The sequence below is a fragment of the Amphiura filiformis genome, chromosome 10 (genome assembly GCF_039555335.1).
Source record: "Amphiura filiformis chromosome 10, Afil_fr2py, whole genome shotgun sequence".
Classification (NCBI taxonomy): domain Eukaryota; kingdom Metazoa; phylum Echinodermata; class Ophiuroidea; order Amphilepidida; family Amphiuridae; genus Amphiura; species Amphiura filiformis.
In genome coordinates this window covers 58,947,535-58,966,618 of record NC_092637.1, presented here as the reverse complement: position 1 = coordinate 58,966,618, position 19,084 = coordinate 58,947,535, and the positions used below count along the sequence as shown (strand labels likewise).

At 35.4% G+C, this 19,084-nt stretch overlaps 1 protein-coding gene across 1 annotated transcript; it reads right to left on the bottom strand.

Moving 5' to 3' along the window:
* Positions 1 to 1,047: 1,047 nt before the first annotated feature.
* LOC140162011 (uncharacterized) lies at positions 1,048 to 16,418 on the bottom strand. Its single transcript, XM_072185302.1, has 23 exons — positions 16,217 to 16,418; positions 12,762 to 12,962; positions 11,284 to 11,484; positions 9,197 to 9,349; positions 7,992 to 8,132; positions 6,822 to 7,226; positions 6,537 to 6,689; positions 6,306 to 6,446; positions 5,777 to 6,181; positions 5,489 to 5,641; positions 5,256 to 5,396; positions 4,727 to 5,131; positions 4,439 to 4,591; positions 4,206 to 4,346; positions 3,677 to 4,081; positions 3,389 to 3,541; positions 3,156 to 3,296; positions 2,627 to 3,031; positions 2,339 to 2,491; positions 2,106 to 2,246; positions 1,577 to 1,981; positions 1,289 to 1,441; positions 1,048 to 1,196 (listed from the first exon to the last, which is right to left on the bottom strand). The coding sequence occupies exons 1-23, from the start codon at positions 16,416 to 16,418 to the stop codon at positions 1,048 to 1,050; spliced, it is 5,100 nt and encodes a 1,699-aa protein (XP_072041403.1).
* Between the last annotated feature and the right edge of the window lie 2,666 nt (positions 16,419 to 19,084).

Here is a 19,084-nt window from a genome sequence, read left to right as displayed (position 1 = left end):
TACTTACATGTTCTCACTGTAACTGGTCCAATCTTTTCAAGTTCTTCATCAATAGTCAAACCTGCTACGCTGATGGCATATTCGGTGTCTGTTTCTAAGCCTGGAATAACTGCATATGTTGCATTACCAGGAAACACACTGACGGAACCTATGAATCAGAAAGACGATAAGATTTATGTATCTCTGGTAAACCACTGAACTTACGTATGAATCAAACAATGGTCATTAGATCTCTTACATGTGTTATCGAGATTGTCGATTTCATAGTAGTGGACTCTGTAGCCAAAGACATCACAGTTGTTCGGCGAAACTTCCCATATGGCTTCAATTTCACTAGATGACAATGCGTCAGCTTTAAGGTTTCTTGCGTTAGTATCGTTTCCAAAGAAGTCTAAAAGAAAACATAGAAACGTAGTTAAAAGGCAAACCATACAGAATTTATTTCATGAAGATGGCGATAATATGCACGAAGAAAAGAAACTTTTATTTCGGAAAATAATTTTCGGAAGATGATGTCTCATGTTACCTTTCGGTGTAACTTCACAAATGTATCGATAGTTGTACTCATCACAAAGTTCATCATATAAGTGGCCATTATCACCCACAATACCACAGTCCTGTTCGCCGATATTATCAGGCTGTCCTGGTGCCCACAGAGTTTCATGCCAAGGTTCAGAGCTTGTACAATCCACCCATTTCCAAACACCTTCGATCGATACATCATAATACCCAATCCACCATTTAGCATCTGGATCAATTTGTGCAGTTCTATTTCTGATATATTCTGCTTCTTCTTCATTATCTAAGATAAGCAGATCAGTATCTGTAACACTTTGACATCCACCTCTTGCAGAAAGCCAGTAGGTACTACCTCTGAAGAAGTAATAGCACCTGTCGTTTGGCCCTCTTTCAAAACCATCTGGACAAAGTACTGTAAGAATAAGAAAATACAATGTTAATATGAATGGTTCGATTCGGTAATTGTAATGATATTTTTCTTTTAATTTGTTAACATTGCAGCAGAGAGGTGGATTGTATTGAAGCAAGTTACTTACATGTTCTCACTGTAACTGGTCCAATCTTTTCAAGTTCTTCATCAATAGTCAAACCTGCTACGCTGATGGCATATTCGGTGTCTGTTTCTAAGCCTGAAATAACTGCATATGTTGCATTACCAGGAAACACACTGACGGAACCTATGAATCAGAAAGACGATAAGATTTATGTATCTCTGGTAAACCACTGAACTTACGTATGAATCAAACAATGGTCATTAGATCTCTCTTACCGGTGTTCTCGGGATTGTCGATTTCATAGTAGTGGACTCTGTAGCCAAAGACATCACAGTTGTTCGGCGAAACTTCCCATATGGCTTCAATTTCACTAGATGACAATGCGTCAGCTTTAAGGTTTCTTGCGTTAGTATCGTTTCCAAAGAAGTCTAAAAGAAAACATAGAAACGTAGTTAAAAGGCAAACCATACAGAATTTATTTCATGAAGATGGCGATAATATGCACGAAGAAAAGAAACTTTTATTTCGGAAAATAATTTTCGGAAGATGATGTCTCATGTTACCTTTCGGTGTAACTTCACAAATGTATCGATAGTTGTACTCATCACAAAGTTCATCATATAAGTGGCCATTATCACCCACAATACCACAGTCCTGTTCGCCGATATTATCAGGCTGTCCTGGTGCCCACAGAGTTTCATGCCAAGGTTCAGAGCTTGTACAATCCACCCATTTCCAAACACCTTCGATCGATACATCATAATACCCAATCCACCATTTAGCATCTGGATCAATTTGTGCAGTTCTATTTCTGATATATTCTGCTTCTTCTTCATTATCTAAGATAAGCAGATCAGTATCTGTAACACTTTGACATCCACCTCTTGCAGAAAGCCAGTAGGTACTACCTCTGGAGAAGTAATAGCACCTGTCGTTTGGCCCTCTTTCAAAACCATCTGGACAAAGTACTGTAAGAATAAGAAAATACAATGTTAATATGAATGGTTCGATTCGGTAATTGTAATGATATTTTTCTTTTAATTTGTTAACATTGCAGCAGAGAGGTGGATTGTATTGAAGCAAGTTACTTACATGTTCTCACTGTAACTGGTCCAATCTTTTCAAGTTCTTCATCAATAGTCAAACCTGCTACGCTGATGGCATATTCGGTGTCTGTTTCTAAGCCTGAAATAACTGCATATGTTGCATTACCAGGAAACACACTGACGGAACCTATGAATCAGAAAGACGATAAGATTTATGTATCTCTGGTAAACCACTGAACTTACGTATGAATCAAACAATGGTCATTAGATCTCTCTTACCGGTGTTATCGGGATTGTCGATTTCATAGTAGTGGACTCTGTAGCCAAAGACATCACAGTTGTTCGGCGAAACTTCCCATATGGCTTCAATTTCACTAGATGACAATGCGTCAGCTTTAAGGTTTCTTGCGTTAGTATCGTTTCCAAAGAAGTCTAAAAGAAAACATAGAAACGTAGTTAAAAGGCAAACCATACAGAATTTATTTCATGAAGATGGCGATAATATGCACGAAGAAAAGAAACTTTTATTTCGGAAAATAATTTTCGGAAGATGATGTCTCATGTTACCTTTCGGTGTAACTTCACAAATGTATCGATAGTTGTACTCATCACAAAGTTCATCATATAAGTGGCCATTATCACCCACAATACCACAGTCCTGTTCGCCGATATTATCAGGCTGTCCTGGTGCCCACAGAGTTTCATGCCAAGGTTCAGAGCTTGTACAATCCACCCATTTCCAAACACCTTCGATCGATACATCATAATACCCAATCCACCATTTAGCATCTGGATCAATTTGTGCAGTTCTATTTCTGATATATTCTGCTTCTTCTTCATTATCTAAGATAAGCAGATCAGTATCTGTAACACTTTGACATCCACCTCTTGCAGAAAGCCAGTAGGTACTACCTCTGGAGAAGTAATAGCACCTGTCGTTTGGCCCTCTTTCAAAACCATCTGGACAAAGTACTGTAAGAATAAGAAAATACAATGTTAATATGAATGGTTCGATTCGGTAATTGTAATGATATTTTTCTTTTAATTTGTTAACATTGCGGCAGAGAGGTGGATTGTATTGAAGCAAGTTACTTACATGTTCTCACTGTAACTGGTCCAATCTTTTCAAGTTCTTCATCAATAGTCAAACCTGCTACGCTGATGGCATATTCGGTGTCTGTTTCTAAGCCTGAAATAACTGCATATGTTGCATTACCAGGAAACACACTGACGGAACCTATGAACCAGAAAGAAGATAAGATTTATGTATCTCTGGTAAACCACTGAACTTACGTATGAATCAAACAATGGTCATTAGATCTCTCTTACCGGTGTTATCGGGATTGTCGATTTCATAGTAGTGGACTCTGTAGCCAAAGACATCACAGTTGTTCGGCGAAACTTCCCATATGGCTTCAATTTCACTAGATGACAATGCGTCAGCTTTAAGGTTTCTTGCGTTAGTATCGTTTCCAAAGAAGTCTAAAAGAAAACATAGAAACGTAGTTAAAAGGCAAACCATACAGAATTTATTTCATGAAGATGGCGATAATATGCACGAAGAAAAGAAACTTTTATTTCGGAAAATAATTTTCGGAAGATGATGTCTCATGTTACCTTTCGGTGTAACTTCACAAATGTATCGATAGTTGTACTCATCACAAAGTTCATCATATAAGTGGCCATTATCACCCACAATACCACAGTCCTGTTCGCCGATATTATCAGGCTGTCCTGGTGCCCACAGAGTTTCATGCCAAGGTTCAGAGCTTGTACAATCCACCCATTTCCAAACACCTTCGATCGATACATCATAATACCCAATCCACCATTTAGCATCTGGATCAATTTGTGCAGTTCTATTTCTGATATATTCTGCTTCTTCTTCATTATCTAAGATAAGCAGATCAGTATCTGTAACACTTTGACATCCACCTCTTGCAGAAAGCCAGTAGGTACTACCTCTGGAGAAGTAATAGCACCTGTCGTTTGGCCCTCTTTCAAAACCATCTGGACAAAGTACTGTAAGAATAAGAAAATACAATGTTAATATGAATGGTTCGATTCGGTAATTGTAATGATATTTTTCTTTTAATTTGTTAACATTGCGGCAGAGAGGTGGATTGTATTGAAGCAAGTTACTTACATGTTCTCACTGTAACTGGTCCAATCTTTTCAAGTTCTTCATCAATAGTCAAACCTGCTACGCTGATGGCATATTCGGTGTCTGTTTCTAAGCCTGAAATAACTGCATATGTTGCATTACCAGGAAACACACTGACGGAACCTATGAACCAGAAAGAAGATAAGATTTATTTATCTCTGGTAAACCACTGAACTTACGTATGAATCAAACAATGGTCATTAGATCTCTCTTACCGGTGTTATCGGGATTGTCGATTTCATAGTAGTGGACTCTGTAGCCAAAGACATCACAGTTGTTCGGCGAAACTTCCCATATGGCTTCAATTTCACTAGATGACAATGCGTCAGCTTTAAGGTTTCTTGCGTTAGTATCGTTTCCAAAGAAGTCTAAAAGAAAACATAGAAACGTAGTTAAAAGGCAAACCATACAGAATTTATTTCATGAAGATGGCGATAATATGCACGAAGAAAAGAAACTTTTATTTCGGAAAATAATTTTCGGAAGATGATGTCTCATGTTACCTTTCGGTGTAACTTCACAAATGTATCGATAGTTGTACTCATCACAAAGTTCATCATATAAGTGGCCATTATCACCCACAATACCACAGTCCTGTTCGCCGATATTATCAGGCTGTCCTGGTGCCCACAGAGTTTCATGCCAAGGTTCAGAGCTTGTACAATCCACCCATTTCCAAACACCTTCGATCGATACATCATAATACCCAATCCACCATTTAGCATCTGGATTAATTTGTGCAGTTCTATTTCTGATATATTCTGCTTCTTCTTCATTATCTAAGATAAGCAGATCAGTATCTGTAACACTTTGACATCCACCTCTTGCAGAAAGCCAGTAGGTACTACCTCTGGAGCAGTAATAGCACCTGTCGTTTGGCCCTCTTTCAAAACCATCTGGACAAAGTACTGTAAGAATAAGAAAATACAATGTTAATATGAATGGTTCGATTCGGTAATTGTAATGATATTTTTCTTTTAATTTGTTAACATTGCGGCAGAGAGGTGGATTGTATTGAAGCAAGTTACTTACATGTTCTCACTGTAACTGGTCCAATCTTTTCAAGTTCTTCATCAATAGTCAAACCTGCTACGCTGATGGCATATTCGGTGTCTGTTTCTAAGCCTGAAATAACTGCATATGTTGCATTACCAGGAAACACACTGACGGAACCTATGAATCAGAAAGACGATAAGATTTATGTATCTCTGGTAAACCACTGAACTTACGTATGAATCAAACAATGGTCATTAGATCTCTCTTACCGGTGTTATCGGGATTGTCGATTTCATAGTAGTGGACTCTGTAGCCAAAGACATCACAGTTGTTCGGCGAAACTTCCCATATGGCTTCAATTTCACTAGATGACAATGCGTCAGCTTTAAGGTTTCTTGCGTTAGTATCGTTTCCAAAGAAGTCTAAAAGAAAACATAGAAACGTAGTTAAAAGGCAAACCATACAGAATTTATTTCATGAAGATGGCGATAATATGCACGAAGAAAAGAAACTTTTATTTCGGAAAATAATTTTCGGAAGATGATGTCTCATGTTACCTTTCGGTGTAACTTCACAAATGTATCGATAGTTGTACTCATCACAAAGTTCATCATATAAGTGGCCATTATCACCCACAATACCACAGTCCTGTTCGCCGATATTATCAGGCTGTCCTGGTGCCCACAGAGTTTCATGCCAAGGTTCAGAGCTTGTACAATCCACCCATTTCCAAACACCTTCGATCGATACATCATAATACCCAATCCACCATTTAGCATCTGGATCAATTTGTGCAGTTCTATTTCTGATATATTCTGCTTCTTCTTCATTATCTAAGATAAGCAGATCAGTATCTGTAACACTTTGACATCCACCTCTTGCAGAAAGCCAGTAGGTACTACCTCTGGAGAAGTAATAGCACCTGTCGTTTGGCCCTCTTTCAAAACCATCTGGACAAAGTACTGTAAGAATAAGAAAATACAATAATAATATGAATGGTTCGATTCGTTAATTGTAATGATATTTTCAATTTAATTTGTTAACATTGCAACAGAGAGGTGGATTGTATTGAAGTATGTTACTTACATGTTCTCACTGTAACTGGTCCAATCTTTTCAAGTTCTTCATCAATAGTCAAACCTGCTACGCTGATGGCATATTCGGTGTCTGTTTCTAAGCCTGAAATAATTGCATATGTTGCATTACCAGGAAACACACTCACGGAACCTATGAATCAGAAAGACGATAAGATTTATGTATCTCTGGTAAACCAATGAACTTATGTATGAATCAAACAAAGGCCATTAGATCTCTTACCGGTGTTATCGGGATTGTCGATTTCATAGTAGTGGACTCTGTAGCCAAAAACATCACAATTCTTCGGCGAAACTTCCCACATGGCTTCAATTTCACTAGATGATAATGCGTCAGCTTGAAGGTTTCTTGCGTTAGTTTCGTTTCCAAAGAAGTCTAAAAGAAAACATAGAAACGTAGTTAAAAGGCAAACCTTACCGAATTTATTTCATGAAGATGGCGATAATATGCACGAAGAAAAGACATTTTTACTTCGGAAAATAATTTTCGGAAGATGTCTCATGTTACCTTTCGGTGTAACTTCACAAATGTATCGATAGATGTACTCATCACAAAGTTCATCATATAAGTGGCCATTATCACCCACAATACCACAGTCCTGTTCGCCGTTATTATCAGGCTGTCCTGGTGCCCACAGAGTTTCATGCCAAGGTTCAGAGCTTGTACAATCCACCCATTTCCAAACACCTTCGATCGATACATCATAATACCCAATCCACCATTTAGCATCTGGATTAATTTGTGCAGTTCTATTTCTGATATATTCTGCCTCTTCTTCATTATCTAAGATAAGCAAATCAGTATCTGTAACACTTTGACATCCACCTCTTGCAGAAAGCCAGTAGGTACTACCTCTGGAGAAGTAATAGCACCTGTCGTTTGGCCCTCTTTCAAAACCATCTGGACAAAGTACTGTAAGAATAAAAAAATACAATATGAATATGAATTGTGCGATTTGTTTATTGTATATTTCTTATTTCGATTTGTTAACATATATATATATATTTGATATGAGTATTGTAATTGACTGTAGGGCATCGCGTTAAGTTAGATCATATTTCGCTATCTGCACCAGATATATTCCGGTAGTTCTTTCTATCATACCCCGAACAATTGCATAATGCTGTCGTTTTTAGTTTAAATCAGAGAGTACGGTGCAAATGTTCAGTAGTATCGTTTTCTCTGTAGCCGCCTCTGGCACATGCTTGCTACACCATCTGGTTAAAGTACTGAAAATATGCAGTTCATAATTTTATATCAAGTTGGAACTGGATTATATGGAAATTGACCCAAGTGGTATTTTGCAGGAAATAATTTCGAATGGGGTGCAAATTTGATCAAACGACAAATGAATCAAATAATAAAAAAACAGAATTGGCAACTGGAGCTACTGGTGGCGGCACAAATGGATTTGGGCCGAAGTAGTGAAAATGTGATGAAATTGGATTAGAGGATGTGTAATGGAGGCGGGCTTAATGGCGGATTCAAAATCCTTTGATCAGAAATACATGATATAAACACTAAGTTCGCAACAATTTGCATTTCCCGGACATGGTGCTATTAATACAAGCGGACTCCATGTTTACCCTTAGTATACTCTAAAACATGAGGCACCTCTGAAGTATGCATATAAAGCCATTTGGTTATTAAATTATTTTGTCATATAAGGCTACTTACATGTTTGTACGATTACAGGTCCAACAGGTTCTAGTTCGACTGTTGTTGTCAATCCTGCTATATTGATTGCATATTTTGTGTTTACTTCCAAATCAGTTAATGTGCTTGTGTTCTGATTGCCGCCTAGCACGGTCTTTAAACCTGTTGGAAGTATATAGGCCAATATAACAAGTGTACATGCATTCACTCGAGTCAAGAGAGTTTTCAAGGATATTATGTCGAAGTATTTAGTTAAATTTAAAGTGGTTCACAAAAAACAAAATTGGGCTATTCCATTTTAAATCCAGATACCTCCTGTGGAAAATATTGTCTTAATATCTCACACAGAGGGTGCATATTTTAAATAGAGACGCCATTTAGGAAACCCCGTTTGAAATTCAAACGACCCGTGATTAAGTTTAAGATCATGACTTTCATAGGGGTGTGTGGATTTCAAACGGAATAACCCATTGTTGCTCACCTGAGAACGTTCATTATATAACACTTAAATTCTAAATCATTTGAAATGCTCTAATTGGTCTTAAGGGCTGGGGTATGAACGTTTGGACAGTATTTATTGTGGGACATTAGAGCACATCAGACATATCGAATTGCATTCTGAATACGAAGAATGTCATTCTGATATCAAATAATTTTGATTTTTGAAATTCGCAATTTAATACACATTTTATGGCAAATCATTAAAATTGATATTTTTGATATTTAACAGTACTTGAAGTAAACTTTATAAATCTGATGATTTATACTTAAAGTGTATGTAGGTGGGATGAAAAGCCGACGATCAATTGAAAATTTTGTCCTTTCGTATTGAAGATATGGATTTTTTTCCCAAAACACCAAAAAAAAATTAGGTCTTTTTGGGAAAAAAAATCCATATCTTCAATATGAAAGGTCAAAATTTTCAATTGACCGTCGGCTTTTCATCCCTGCTACATACACTTTAAGAATATGTCATTAGATTTATATAATTTACTTCGAGTACTGTTATATGTCAAAAATTTGAAAATATCAAATTTTTATAATTTGTCATAAAATGTGTATTATATTGTGATTTTCAAAAATGAAAATTATTTGATATCAGAAAGACATGCTTCGTATTCAGAATGCAATTCGATAGGTCTGAGGTGCTCATGTCCCACAAAAAATACTGTCGAAACGCAATAAACGCTCATTTTAGATCCCTTAAGTCATTCATTGTTACGTACCTGTCTGTGTAGGATCATCAACCATAAAGTATCTTATTATATAGCCAATTAAGTCACAATTGTAAGGCGATACTTCCCATGTTACCTCTATATCAGTTGACGAAATAGCCTCGGCATCAACAGTTTGCACATTGGTTTCATTTAGGAAGAAATCTGCATGAAAATAAGATAGAAAACTTCACGTTCATGTATCATTTTTACGATTTACTTGGTGACCATTTTTAATTTCATTAAGTGGAAGAGGGTGTCAATCATGTTGTAAAATACATTTTTGTTCCCATTTCTATCAAAATGCATTTAATGGCATGTTTTAAGAATTCGTCGGCTGTATTCCATAGTGGCGTATAGTGGGGCGCCGCGAATAAACAACTTTTCGAGAAAATCGGGTTTGAAGAAATGCCAATTTAAAATCGAGTTGTGTAAATCGCCCAGCAAACACAAAAACGTTTATAAAGTTATATTTTGGGTTTTGGTTTAGGTAAAAATGTTTTAATAACATTAAAATGTCGGGTTATATAAAGGTCATTAAATCGTTTTAAAACGTTTTATATGAAAACACACTACAACAATATTTTTGCAAACATTTTTGGTCAAATATTTTGTCAACACTTAAATAACATTATGTTAAAATAATTGCACCCAGCAAACACAGAAATGTTCTTAAAATGTTTTTTACAAAACGTTTTAATAACATTTAAATGTCGGGTTATATAAAGGTCGTAAATGTTTTTGGAATGTTATTAAAACGTTTTTATACCCTTTATATAACCCGACATTTAAATGTTTTCTGTAAAACATTTGTGTTTGCTGTGCAGTAAATTACCAACAAATGTTATTTAATGTTATGAAAACGTGAAAACGTTTTATACCATTAATGTACCCTTTATATAACCCGACATTTAAACGTTTTCTGACAACCTTTTATAACCTTTTGCGAATGATGTCGAAAACGTTTTGTGTTTGCTGGGTCAGACATTCATTATATTTTGTAAATGATGTGAAATTTCTGTAGTAAACTAAATAGATTTTATTGTTATATATTTTTCAAAAGAAATAAATACATAATATTGCTGGCAAACTGAAAACAAAAAGCATAAAACTATACGTCACTATGGAAAACACACAAAACGCAATACCCTAACCTAACGTTAACCTTACGCCACCTCGGTCGCCGTGTAATCCCTATGGCGTTACTTTTCGTCGGCTTCATTCCATAGTGGCGTATAGGTCCGATACGTCACTATGACATGTAGAGAGGTGTACGCCACTATGACATACAATGTTTTTCATTTTTGCCGATATTTCATAATCATAAAATGTGTATAACAAGTGGCGTACGCCACATTTAATTAATTAATTACTAATTAATTAGCTAGGTTTGACTGACGAGACTTAGAAAAATGAAAGAGAACATCATTAAAAACATATGTGCCAATTTTCAAAAAAATTACCAAAAATCACTGTACGCCACTATGGAATACAGCCGACGAATTAATCTATAAATGGAATAAATAGCGTATCCGTAAAATGTTAATATGTATCCCTTTTATGTCAAATGGGGGCCAGTTTGGATTTGTCAGCCATATTGGAAATCTTGTAAGAAATAACTTATTAACTTGAAAACAATATCTTATAATGGTATGTCTGTGGATATTTTTAGTTATACTTTACCATCCAAACAAAACCCATACAGCTTATTTACATGTTCCTATAGTGACAATGAAGATAGTGGCAAAAAATTTGTACAGCTGTAACTAAAAGTGAATGATTTTGCTTTAATAGTTTTGCTCTACTATTCGGACATTTTAAAACTAATACAAGTTAATTCTTATTCTTTATCTTATAGTTGATTCGTTTATAATGATTAGGCTAGTATAAGTTAAAACCGTACGGAGTGCAGGATTTTATCCTTATCGGAACTGACTGCAATGTCTTCGCCAGCCACTCCTTAAAAATACTAGGTGACTTTTGAGAGCAGATGAAAAAAATCTGTATGACTTACAGAGACGGGTGTTCATGTTTGAAAGTTGTTTTTTAGAATTTATTTTAAGTTTTACGTTACGTATAAATAACATAAAGGGTCTCACCTTTTGGTGTTATTTCGCATATAAAATAAAATGTCTCGTCGCAGACTTGATCATAGAGTAGGCCATTATTATCTAATATTGCACAATCTTGTTGGCCGTCATTGTCGGGTTGTCCTGGAGCCCATAATGTATCCTGCCATGTATTGGTGTAATTGCAATCTACCCAACGCCACGTATCCTCCACAGACACATCATAATAGCCTGAAAACAGTAGAGTATAAAGCGGTGTCAAATTTAAACAGCCCATTGGAAATGAAGTCTTGGTTGTCTCTGGGTCATGTACTAATACAATTTCAATCTACGCATCGATATAGCATTAATAGCCGTTCAGTTTGCTCAATGTAGACTCTGGTGCTAGACGGCACGAGCCCCCGTAGCGTATATTCTCATCTTGTGGAATAATTATTGAGCTACACCCATTTGCGAAGATCTTTCGCAGTGCCCGATTTGCCGTACTTTACGGCGTAAATTTGAAATATTGTTCTGATTGGCTAATTGAATCACGTCATCATCACATCAACACATTATTCGACGATCAATCTGCTCAGCATCGCATGCCGCAGACATGACCTATTTTGTTATGCGATCGGTCCGCAGGAGTGCGAAAGGTCTTTGCAAAAGCATGTAATTTTAAAGTCCCCTGGTCAAGGAGCTTTCTGTTAAACGTCCCGGTCTACGTAGGAAACTGATCTTGAGATGGTTATTATTTAGGCTGACATTACTTTAACACTATGATAGAATGTTTTGCAGCAAGTTTTCAAAAAACGTTGTAAACCTTTATATGCCCTTTATAACACATTTCAACGTTTTCTGTAAAACTTTTTTGTTTGCTTGGTTACCTTATTATATCTGAAATGTAATTATAATATGAAATCATTCTTATGATTCAGTGTATATACTTATGATTGGCGCTATCTCCAAAAGGATACAATATGTACAAATATTAATACTGCCAATCTACGAGAACAAGTCAATACTTTTTTTCGATTTTTTTCACAGTTGCATAATTTTAGTATCGTTTTTCTTTGGTACTATATTTTTCCTATTTATTTCGTATTATTTGATGCATCGGAACACTATGCATTGCAGGTCAACTGCCTATATCTGAAATCCACTGTTTTCAGAGGCACTATTAGTCTATCAGCGATTCGCTAAATCAGAAAGTCTAAAACATCATAAAAACAAAGAAAGAAAGAAAGAATTTTTTGTTGCACTTTTCTAAAAAGAATGGGTGCACTAACATATCATTAATCATCATCAAACAGCTTAATGAGGGTAAAATGTCACATTTTGGTCAACGTTTGAGGTCCATACGGACACTTGAATGTATTTAAATGAACTTCATATTTATCAAAATTGTCGTTTTCTTCATTTTTACAATGTTACGCCATAAAATCTGATGCTTAAAGTGAAAGGTCCAATGAGATGAAATGATATCAAAATGAAATGTGTTTGAATATCAATGATAAAAACCTTACCGATCCACCATGTGTCATTGTAATTGGTAATTTCTGTTAGAATATAATCTAATTCCATCTGATCATTGATGATAAGTAAATCTGCATCCTCCGTATCCAGGCAGTCGTCTCGCCCATAAACCCACCAACTCTTATAGGTTGAGAAGTAGTAACAATTATCAGCATAACCACGCACAAAATCAGGCGGGCACGATAATGCGTCTGTCAAAACAAACAAACAAACATGAAAATAATTAGAATGTTTATTTGTTTGTTTAGTTGCGTTGTAAGTGATTTTACAATGTTTTTTTAGGTAAGATCATTGTCCAACCATACCGCTTACTTTTTATTAAAGATTTATTTTTTGTTGACTTATTCAACCGCGTCTTGTTTTGTATCCTTAAGTGAATTAAGGTAATTTCAGACTTCCATCTTTATAGATCAACTGGGATTGGTTTCAATTGATTTGATTGGCTTTCTAGCACTTTTAAGTATTGGCATAAATCGCTCTCAAATTCTAACAAAGTCTTGACTTTTACAATCAAAAGTAAAACATCAACTGTAATCATTGAACGTCGACCGAATCAGATTCCCGTTTGTTTACTTGTGGATGACCCTTGGACATTGGGAGATGAATGGCCAACAATCTATGCCAAGATAAGACAATTGACCACTAATTTGTGTATTTTATTTAACAAACGATTAGATCATTCAATCAAGTGAAGGGTTAGTTTATATTCTATCAGAAATACGATTATTCCGGAAATAACGTAAGATGAGAAGATTAGGGTCTTTGTTCGTGTGTCCTAAATATGCGGCTGTTTCTAAATCCTCGTGGAGGAGAAGAGCATAAACATCAAGCCCGAACAAAGCTAATCACTTGATTGGTAAATAGACATAACTTTAAACTCTAGCAGGTGTAGATTTCAAATAATAGCACCCATTCAGGTAACCCCATTTGAAATTCACTCTCCCTGTGTGCAGCGGGGACCGTGTGCTGCAGTGTCTTCCATAGGGGGTCCTTGGTTTTCTGCTCCATTGCAGTGGTTCCGGAAATTTTTTGACATGGGGCTGACTAAACTTTTTTGTCGATGACCTCTTCTTGGGGTGCCCTGAAATTTAGCATAATTATACAAGTCAACAACTGTCAATTTCCTGGTATCTTATCACAGTTTGTTTTTACTTCACATGGAATTATGGGGAGAGGAAGGGGGGTGAGCCCCAACTAGCCCCCTCCTCGGTTCAAGAGCTTATGCATTGGGTTATTTCATAACATCTTTAATGGGCTTCTTGCGACATTTTCAGAGCTTTTGAAATCATTTATTTTGCATGTATTGTTTTATTTTCAACCCATTTTAGACTCAATTTACACTCAGTTTGATTCACTTTGGATTCATTTCGATTAATTTCGATCCATTTTTACCTATTTTGTAATTTTAAAATATGCATTCATTATGCTCATCGCGAGCCCCGGTATAGTGCTCATCGGGAACCCCTATATTTTGAATTATATTTGGTTATATTTGCTAGGAAAGAAATAACCAGCATTTCAACTTAAAGGTATGTGACAAGATATATCCGTACTTTACCCCACTCTACCCCCATTTAATGCAGATTTTTAGTATCTTTTTTATAAACCACGCAGCTTTAAGGGATCGGGAATGAGCGTTTCGAGCATTTCGACAGTATTTTTTGTGGGACATGAGAGCACATCAGACATAATCGAATTGCATTCTGAATACGAAGAATGTCTTTCTGATATCAAATAATTTTCATTTTTTGAAATTCACGATATAATACAAATTTTATGACAAATTATTAAAATTTGATATTTTTCTCATTTTTGATGTATAACAGTCAAAATTGTATAAATCTAATGATATATTCTTAACTGGGAGGAAAAGCCGACGATCAATTGAACATTTTGACCTTTCATATTGAAGATATGGATTTTTTTCCCCAAAAAGACCTAATTTTTTCTGGTGTTTGGAAAAAAATCCATATCTTCAATACGAAAGGTCAAAATGTTCAATTGATCGTCGGCTTTCATCCCACCTACATACACTTTAAGTATAAATCATCAGAATTACAAAGTTTACTTCGAGTACTGTTAAATATTTAAAATATCAATTTTTAATCATCATTTGCCATAAAATGTGTATTACATTGCGAATTTCAAAAGTCAAAATTATTTGATATCAGAAGGACATTCTTCGTATTCAGAATGCAATTCGATATGTCTGATGTGCTCTAATGTCCCACAATAAATACTGTCCAAACGTTCATACCCCATCCCTTAACTTGCCGCAAACAAGTCGAATTAAATTATCATTGTTCCTTATTTTCAATGAAACTCTTAAAGTAAAAAATACGTCAAAATTCAGGATTTAGAACAATCATATTTTATAGATTGCTTTTTTTGGATGTATTTTCAAATCTGGAATAATTCTGAGCCCTTCTATGTAGGGGTGACCGCGTGGACCTATTTTAAGTAAACCCAAAGTTGATTCATTTCACGTTCAAAGTCGAATTGTAGTTATAGCTGCGGCTTTCTCGTGTTTATCACGTACCACGCATTTTACACACACACAGGCCTGAAAAATGTAGCACTTATTTTTTGGATTAAAAAAAAAAACATTATCCTGTTTTGCTAAATGAAACATTGCTAAATCCTACTCTCTATTCAAGAAAATTACAGCATTAATTTGTTTGCATTAAAAAATATTTTTGGAAATCAGGGCTAAAAACATATTCTGTAACAATCAAGCCCAAAGATTTGTACAGTTATGCATTCTAATTTTGGAAAACTCATTTTCCAATCTTTGTCATAACCAATTACCAAAAATAACATAAAAATTAATATTAAAATTATGAGCTAACTCTTAGCCTGTACTCAATGCTTAGACTTGTGGCAGGGATTAGATATGTTTCATTTGGCAAAAACAGACAATATATTTTAATTAATATTTGGTCAATTATTGTAAATAAGGGTCAAAAATGTGATGTTATGACATTTTTCGTATGCATTGACAATCAAGCTAAGGCTAATTTCAAGTTATGCATTCCAATTTTTGAAAAACACATCATTTTCAAAACTTTTTAATAATAATTATCAAACATAACATAAAATATTAAAATTATGCGATAACTCTTAGCCTATACTCAAGACTTATGCGATAACTCTTAGCCTATACTCAAGACTTATGCGATAACTCTTAGCCTATACTCAAGACTTTGAATGCTTAGACATTGGGTTGCTAAGAGATTTATTCACACGTTAAATAGTTCTTCGTGAAATATATTAAATTTTGAAAAATATTTTTAGTCCCGTTTAGGAATTTTTGGTTAGTTTCAGTTTGAAACAAGAAACTTTATGTGATTTAAAGCGCATCTATTTTGTTGGAAGAGTGTTTTATGTTATGCCAAATGCCCAAATCTTTGACAAAAAGTCGGATAGAGTGGCTTTGATCTTTTACCTGTTGTGGTTTCTGTAGTGTACTCCGCCGTTGTTTCCATATCAACTGTAGTTTGAGCACTAATTGGTGTAACAACATTGATAACATTAACAATAATAAAGATAAGATGTAACACACTTAATTGATCCATTGACCTGATTTGTCTTATCACTGGAGTCCTCGCTGTTACTGTATCCATAGTTCTCCTTAATAGATCCATCATTTTGAGTAGTTCGTGTGTATATCCTACACTATTATATCAACATCTCATTTAAAGTGGATCCCTCGTATACAATCATTCATGATTCATTCAATTTTATGCTGGATAGTAGCCATATATAGTAACTCCTCATCGATATCATAGTGATAGGGCCTATAGTGTACGCATCAAAATCATATTTACTAGTGGAGTGACCTAACTACTGGTAATTTGGACTTTGTCTCTTTTTATTATATCAATGGGATTTTGCTACACAATGATTAAATCGTGCTAACTGCAATCGCTGCTTTATGTCAAAAACTTTTGTTAATTTAGTATTTCATTTCTGTATCCTTACAGCTGTAACAACTGTTTGAATAGCTGAATCGCAGTGCATGCATTACTGCTATTATGCAAGTATAGCCTACTCTATCATGTAAGACGTGTCTTGCCTGAAATCCGAGATACGTGCCGAGAGGACGTGTCTTCATGCCGGCATACTGTATATAAATGCATGACTTAAAAAAACAACTTGCCACCTTCGGTTGCGAAAAAAAAAATCTTTCCCCGACCCCAACTTCCTACCCCCCGAGTATCTAATAGTGCGTCCCTTAGATATGATTTGCTGGAAGCATTGGCGCACATTACAACGTAATTAGTCAAACAGTGGTGTAATTCGACTAATTAAATGTATTCAAGAAATAATGCTGAAATGGTGTATTTGTAATGCTAAAAGAACAGTAGTAGGATTTCACATTAATTTGAATCATTTCAACATATTTTTTATGACTTATAATAATTCAATTTGTAAAGAATAATGAAATACACGAATAATGTTAAATTTATGACTTCGTGATTTATCGTGATTTAAATAGTCTTTTACACGAATTACTAATTGAATGACTAACTAATGACTAATTATTGACCAATTATAAATCTAAAAATCAGATAATGATTATGTTTTAGTATGTCTTCAGCTTAGGCATATCTATTCATTTTATTAAAAGATTTCTACTGTCTATTTGCATGATACTTTTGTTTGCAAAAGATTACCAAAGCACAACTTTTATAGTTCCGTAAATTAAATTTATATCCCATGTATTCAAGTTCGCACATGGCAGCTTTTGTTGGTTATCATACTTTAATTAAATGAATACGATTTATGGAAAAGATGGTTTGTTTGATGGGAAGTGTTCAAACACCAGACTAATATTAGTAATTATCTTGTCCAGTTGTACTTTGGATACCAAATAGCAAGGGAGTAACTAGTCTCGGGCCATCACGAACATACAGGAACGTATGTGGCTATCACGAATATGTACAGGAACGACGAGTATTAGGCTGTGTAGAAGACTAAGGGAGTAACTCGGCTAGGCATCAAAGGGACATTTTTGTGGTCTTTCTGTATTAGCAGCGGAAGCAATAAAATTAGGGGGAAGGGAACATACTTTGTTCCACTTTTACTGTGATATTTGCGCGTGAAGACTATTTGGCCCAAAATGAATGTAATTTAGCTATTCGATGGACCAGTGTGGACGAAGCACGCAAAAGTGTGCAATTTTAGCCTAAAACACGGTGTTTTGGGGTTAAAAAGGACAGGGCAATTCAGTATAATTGATTTATTTTGTCTTCTTTTAGGATTTTAGGGGAACGTTCCCACGGGAAAATGCAGGGGGACGTACATACCCCCTGCTTCCGCCGCCTGTGTTATTTAGACGTTTGGAGTGGCCATGGAATGTCCGGACTTTATCCAAAAAAAAAAAAATTCTAAGAGGATTAAGCTAGTTTCTTGCTATTCTCCTGGTCACGCTACTGTTTCTTGTCAAGTGCGAACCAAATCAAGACCAGCTCATTTGATATAATAGAAGATATGAGATTGGATGTAAAATTGGTTGCAGGGTAAATTTTGCAATTTGTTTTTGTTAGCCGCGCCGTGCTGGTTGATTTCGCACCCGTTTGTTGCTCAGTCAATTTGTCTAATTGTTCTCAAAAACCTTTTTGTAAAAAGTGAGATATAGCCTATATACAGGACATTTTATGAGGATTTCAAAAATAATTCGGCAGGTTTTATGGTTCTTGAGTTATAGGGCAAAATTTCAAAATGTAACAAACATATTATGGAAAGCAAAATTAAACTTCTACGATACATATATATGGTACACTCACCGGAGCGCTTTCACCTGGTCAACCGGCGTCTTCAGTGGATGTTATTGCTCTGAAAATTTGTTGTTGCTAGTGATGTTATGATGAGTTGCCAGTTGCGCCTTGAGTTGCACTGCACATGGGCTCTGATTAAATGATCAACTTTATCTTGCTATTGCTCTGGGATTGACAAGTATTTTACATCATTTTACTTGGATAAGCTCCAGGATCATTCTGAACCAGTTTTTGATAACTTATTTTTCTCATCTAATGAGGAATATTTGTGGACATTTTGATATAGTGGATATCATATTTCATCACACTACTACTAGTATATCTGTACTGTGCTACTGAGTATTGATTGTGTTTCACACCTACCAAACTTGTACTCTTCATGGCTGGTATATTATTGTCTACCATTGTTGTCTCCTTATTGATTGAGACTGTTACAATGTCTCCTCTTTCCTACACTAGAGAGGAGTTACTACAACTTAACTGTAATACATCTATCAACAGAGTTCCCCAAGATACCTATTACCATTTAAGGA